The sequence below is a fragment of the Heterodontus francisci genome, chromosome 13 (assembly GCF_036365525.1).
Source record: "Heterodontus francisci isolate sHetFra1 chromosome 13, sHetFra1.hap1, whole genome shotgun sequence".
Taxonomy (NCBI): Eukaryota; Metazoa; Chordata; class Chondrichthyes; order Heterodontiformes; family Heterodontidae; genus Heterodontus; species Heterodontus francisci.
In genome coordinates, this window is record NC_090383.1 from 67,443,602 (window position 1) to 67,449,601 (window position 6,000).

A 6,000-nucleotide genomic window follows, 5' to 3' on the forward strand; every position below is an offset into this window, starting at 1 on the left:
GCCACAGACACGACAGGCTGAATGGCTTCTTTGTGTGCTGTAACCATTCTATGATTCCATTCTGTGACTGGACCTGCGGCAAGTGGTGAGAACTAACAGGAGGGAAAAATCTACTTGACTTTGTCCTCACGAATCTACCCGTTGCAGATGCATCTATCTCTGACAGTATTGGTAGGAATGATCACCACAATCTGTAATCTCATGGCTCTGCATATCCCTCACTCTACCACTACTACTGAGCCAGGGGGCCGAATGCTTCTTCAATGAGTGTAGGAGAGCATGCCAGGATTAGCACCAGGCATTCCTAAAAATAAGGTGCCATCCTGGTGAAGGTACAACATAGGACTTAAATGCATGCCAAATAGTGGAAGCAGCAAGCAATCCCACAACCAACAGATCAGTTCAAAGCTCTGCAGTCCTGCCTTATCCAGTTGTGAATGATGGTGTAGAATTAAGCAACTAATGGGGGAAGGAAGCTCCATGAACATCCCTGTCTTCAATAATGGCCAAACTCAGCACATGAGTGTAAAAAAAAAACAAAAGGCTGAAGTGTTTGCAACCATCTTCAGCCAGAAGTGCTGAGTAGATAATCCATCTCTGCCTCCTGCGGTCCCCAGCATCACAGATGTCAGAATTCAGTCAATGCGATTCACTCCATGTGATATCAAGAATGGTTGAACACACCAGATATAGACAAGGCTATGGGCCCTGACAACATTCTAGCTGTAGTGCTGAAAACCTGTGCTACGGAACTAGTCATGGCCCTAGTCAAGCTGTTCCAGTATAGCTACAACACTGGACTCTTCCTGACAAAGTGAGAAATTACCTAGGTATGCCCTGTCCACAAAAAGTAGAACAAATCTAATTTGACCCATTACCACCCCATCAGTCTACTCTCAAACATCAGCAGTGATGGAAGGTGTTGTCAACACTGGTGCCAAGTGGCACTTATCAATAGCCTGCTCATCAATGCTGAGTTAGGGTTCTTCTACCAGGACTGCTCAACTCCAGGCCTCATTACAGCCTTGGTCTAAACATAGACAAGAGCTGAATTCCAGAAGTGAGGTGAGAGTTACTGCCCTGGATATCAAGGCAGCATTTGACCAAGTGTGGCATCAAGGAGCCCTCGTAAAATTGAAGTCTACGGGAGTCAGGGAGAAAGCTCTTCATCAGCTGGAGTCATACCTAGCAGAAAGGAAGATGGTTGTGTTTGTTAGAGGCCAAATATCTGAGCCCCAGCACATTGCTCCAGGACTTCCTCAGCCCACTATCTTCTGCTTTGTCAATGACTTTCCCTCCATCATAAAGCTAGAAGTGGGGACGTTCGCTGCTGTTTGTACAGTGTTCATTTCCATTTGAAACTCCTCAGATACTGAAGCAGTCCATTTCCGCATGCAGCAAGACCTGGACGATGTTCAGGCTTGACTGATAAGTGGCAAATAACATCTGCAGCACGTTGCCAGGCAATGACCATCTCCAACAAGAGGGAATCTAAGCACCTCCCCTTGATGTTCAACAGCATTACCATCACTGAATTCCCTACCGCCAGCATCCTTGAGGTGTGGGGGCCACCATTGACCAGAAACTAAACTGGACTAGCCAGTTATTGCATTATTTCTTCTCATAGATTTCTCCAGTTTTAACCAAAAAAAATCACTTCTAGCTGTTCTCAAAGCTTCATGTAAAGTAGCTGCTAGGTTGTATGAGTTTTTGCTTGTCACAATAAAATGATTTATTTCATATTCTGGTTACTGTCATACATTACTGAGATTTTGTTTTTGAATATGATTCTACTCTACTTTCACCTCTGCATGACTGGTTCCATAGCAACTATACTGTTGTGTGCTCAGATTTTGATGGATTCAATAGTCTAGTCCTGTTAGAGAATAATAACTACTGACGCAACAGAATGAAATCAATTGTGAAGTAAATTTTATGGTGGGGTGCATGCATGGATCACTTATTGGGGTGCTATAGCTGCTGTGTATTGTATACTGTATATTGTTGCAGTAGTCTTAAATGATGAACATGATTCCGGCTATAAATCTCACTTAAAACTTCATGAAGTGATGCAAAAAATGAATGGCTATTGCCCTTGATACACATAACCTTTCAATTATATTAGTTACTAATGTGGTGAAGCTGCTTTGACCACCATTAAATGTGTATACACCGTAGTAATGATTTCATTTTTAGTTGCAAAGTATTTACAGCACAGAAAGAGGCAATTCAGCCTAACAGGTCCATGCTGGTGTTTATGTTTCACACGACCCTCCTCCCACCTCTCTTCATCTAACACCATCAACGTATCCTTAACTTCTTTTGTCCCCCATGTGCTTATCTGGCTTCCCCTTGATTGCTTGTATCCTAGTAGCCTCAACTACACCCTGTGGGTAGTGACTTCCACATTCTAACCACACTCTGGGTAAAGAAGTTTCTCGAATTCCCAATTGAATATATTGGTGACCATCTTATATTTATGGTCCCTAGTTTTGGTCTTGCCCACAAGTGGAAACATCATCTTTATATCAAACCTGTTGAAACTTTTCATAATCTTGGGGATCCCCGTCAGTTAGCTACTCCTCGTCTGAAATGTGTATAGTGGTCTGGTGTTAAAAATCATTTTAAAGAATATTGATGCACCATCAATGCCAGCACAGTTGATAAGCACTGCATAGAACATTGTGCATGAATAATGCTAAATGTGAAATGGATCAGTCTATAAAATTGAGAATGCAGGTGAAGTTATCAACTGACTTTTGGATCTTCACTCCAGCCACGCATGATTGTAGTGGTTGTTCAAGTTCGGAAGCGGTGCCATTCACTTCATGCTGATTTCAGATAATTTTTGACTTATCAGTTTAAGATTGTATAAAATTGTAGCTTTTATGATCCCTATTTTAAGACTCTAGTTGGCAGGATTTTTGTTGCTGATTTTTCTCCCTATCTGTCCTGAACAGCATTGCCTCTTACATGAGGTGATGTTCCATTTGATCAAGGGCAGTCGTTTGTAACTTGCCAAAGTGTCTGTTGTTCTTATGAGAGTCCAGCAATGAATGTTGGTAGCACGGTGTGTCACAATGTTAATCTTCTCCTTGGATATTGTTCACACAAAAGCACTTTCCAGTAGGAAAGTGCAATCAGGAAGCGGGAGTTCTAGATGATTTTTTGTTTTCTTTCCACTTCTGTCCAGAGATGCTGAGATCTATGGTAGCATTCCAGTTTTCCTTTCAGCTGCGATTAGCTTTGGATCTTGTGGTCTGTATGGCATTGTTACACAACTGAACAAGTGAGCATGAGGGATTCCTAATGTAGAACCAGAGGAAAGGTAATAGGCAAAAGCACAAGGGCAATATAATTTTTTTGTTTGGAGAACTTCTTTAACTGGTACCCAGGATTTACAGAGAACCACTAATTTGAATCCCGCTTAAGAATGACTAACATTTATTGTTGACATTGAAGCTAAATAAACACTTCTGGAGCATTTTACTTTTGAGCTTCTATTGTGCATTAAAAGTGGGACCATCACCCTTGCAGAACCTAGTATATCAGGAAGAGGGATGAGGGAAAGAAGTAGAATAATCCAGCTGCAAGTGGCACCAATGCATTAATATCTGATAACTGCTCTATTGATGCATACTTGCAGAAAAGCAAAGTATTGTTGGTTTCAGATAAAAATCCCTCCGGCAATGAGTCATAGCACAGAGCGGTACCAAATGTATATAATAATCTTGAGATATTTTTGATATATTTTTCATGGTTATGTTTTGATTTTCTGTTCCAATTTAGATGATATTCCTTCGTTGGCGCACCTCAGTCGTTTAAAAATCCGATCAATGCTAAAAAGTGAATACCTTCGTTCTGATAAATATATTCATCAGTTACCACTCCCTACCTGTCTGCATGATTTTCTTCTTTATAAAGAAGTATTGAAATTATATGGCATTCCAGAAATTTCAGAGAATAGAGAAGAAATGCAAACAGAAAATGATTACATTGAATATTCAGAAGACTGATCAAAGAAAACATCAGAAGTGTGGAAGGTAAACAGAAAAATATGGATGCCTTGGCTGTTGTGTCTTAATGCTTAAGTTTGTCAATCATCATTAAATCTGCACACAAATCTGTGGCAGCTTGAGGGTTTAATTTTGCAGGTCTGTTTTTTTTTCTAATTAAACTTATTGGTTCATCTGTCTGGATTCATCATCTGCCATTGTAGGTTGTGAAGGGTGGGCTGTGAAAAACACTTCTCATACATGATGCCACTGGATTTTATCTTCAAATGTCATATCAGGGAGAGTTCCTCGCAAAATCTCTATCCCATGGCTGTGTCTTTTTTTTAATTCCCCCCCCCCCACCCCCCCCCCACGTCTTGTTTATTTCCACAGTTGCTCAGCATTCTCCACTACCGCACCCAAGAGGCTGCTGTTCATTTGTGAGCCTTGACAGTGAATATTGACAGGCTGTTCGACTGGGGATTATTGTAGTCGAATGTAATGTCCGTATATGTGCGCTTTCAGCAAGCACTGCTGGATGCTGATAGATTGGGACCTTAGTCAATTTTTCCCTTCTGTGCTGAGGCCAGTTGTAACACCCTTACTGCTGCTCTGGCTGAAATCAACTAAAGCAGGACTGAAGCTGAGGCTTTGCTGAAATGTGCAACTCATTAGATATATATATCCATAGAAACTTAGAATGATACAGCACAGAAGGAAACCATTTGGCGTATTGTGCCTCCGCCAGCTCTTTGAAAGAGCTATCCAATTAGTCCCACTCTGCTGCTCTTTCCTCATAGCCCTGCAAATCTTTTACCTTCAAGTATTTATCCAATTCCCTTTTGAAAATTACTATTGATTCTGTGACAACTACCTTAACAAGCAGTGCGTTCCAGATCATACGAACTAGGGGTAGGCTATTCGGCCCCTCGATCTATAAGATCATGGCTGATCTGTTTGTGAACTCAGCTCCACTTTCTTGCCTATCCCCGATACCCTTTGACTCCCTTTTTTGTCAAGAATCTGTCTACCTCTGCCTTAAACACATCCAATGACCCTGCCTCCACTGCTCTTCGGGGAAGAAAGCTCCACAGACTCACGACCCTCTGAGAGGTCCCCTTTTCATTTTTGTGACATTTATTTTGTTTTATGCATAAAATAAACTCAATAGCCAAGCAAATATGTTAAGAAAATCCAAGTACGGTAGCTATTTATAATACTGCTTAACGAAGCATTCGGGTTGGCATCTTTTGCTTGTCAGGAATTTAAGTAGATTTGTGAAACAAATAAGTTATGAAATATCACCAGACAACTTATCTCCAGATCTGATTATATTTCACATTTTATTGGCTGGGAATCGATCGAGGCTGGTGAAGGAGCATTGTTCAATTTTTTTTGATATAATGGAACAAAAGCTGTATAAATCTCAAAGAAAACCTGAAAACAGCTGCCATAAGTTCATACAGTAATTAGTAAATGAAACCACAGTGACTAGTACCTAATGAATAAGACAGACTGAACTTCTAACCTGCCACCTGGAATTATTTCTTGTAAATGGATGTTTTTATACAAAATGTGGAGAACTTTTCCAGTTGTGTAACTGCTGGAACTTTTACTGCAATGCTTAGGAAACTGGGAACAAGAGTCTTTAGGAAAGTATGTCATCAATCTTTGCTTGGAACACTATAGTTATAGTCCTTTTTAAATGTTGTGAATATTTGAAGTAAATGGGTACTGGTCTAAGGAGGGCAGCAAAGACTCACCAAACCAATAAGAGTATGGTAATAGCTTTGTACTCTCTCTCAAAGACCACATATTACCACTGTCAGATTATAGATTTTAGGGGCGGAGTGGAGGGTGGGCAGTGGGGAAGAGATAGAATCTCCTGAGCTGTCAAAAGGATTTTTTTATTTTGAAGCTTTTATGATGCATGCTGTCAGGTACTGTCTTCTAATGTAATTGAGTGCAGTCTATTTTTATACTTTGAAGACACGTGTGATTTTCC

General features: G+C 40.6%; 1 protein-coding gene across 11 annotated transcripts in view; it reads left to right on the forward strand.

Moving 5' to 3' along the window:
* The window catches only part of asb3 (ankyrin repeat and SOCS box containing 3), a 112,822-nt gene extending 108,779 nt beyond the window's left edge, over positions 1–4,043 (forward strand). For all 11 annotated transcript variants that reach the window (XM_068044940.1, XM_068044949.1, XM_068044939.1 and 8 more), the window contains one exon: positions 3,790–4,043. In XM_068044940.1, the coding sequence (XP_067901041.1) occupies positions 3,790–4,016 (227 nt within the window). In that variant the 3' untranslated portion in view covers positions 4,017–4,043. The remainder of the gene's footprint in view (positions 1–3,789) is intronic.
* Positions 4,044–6,000: the final 1,957 nt, after the last annotated feature.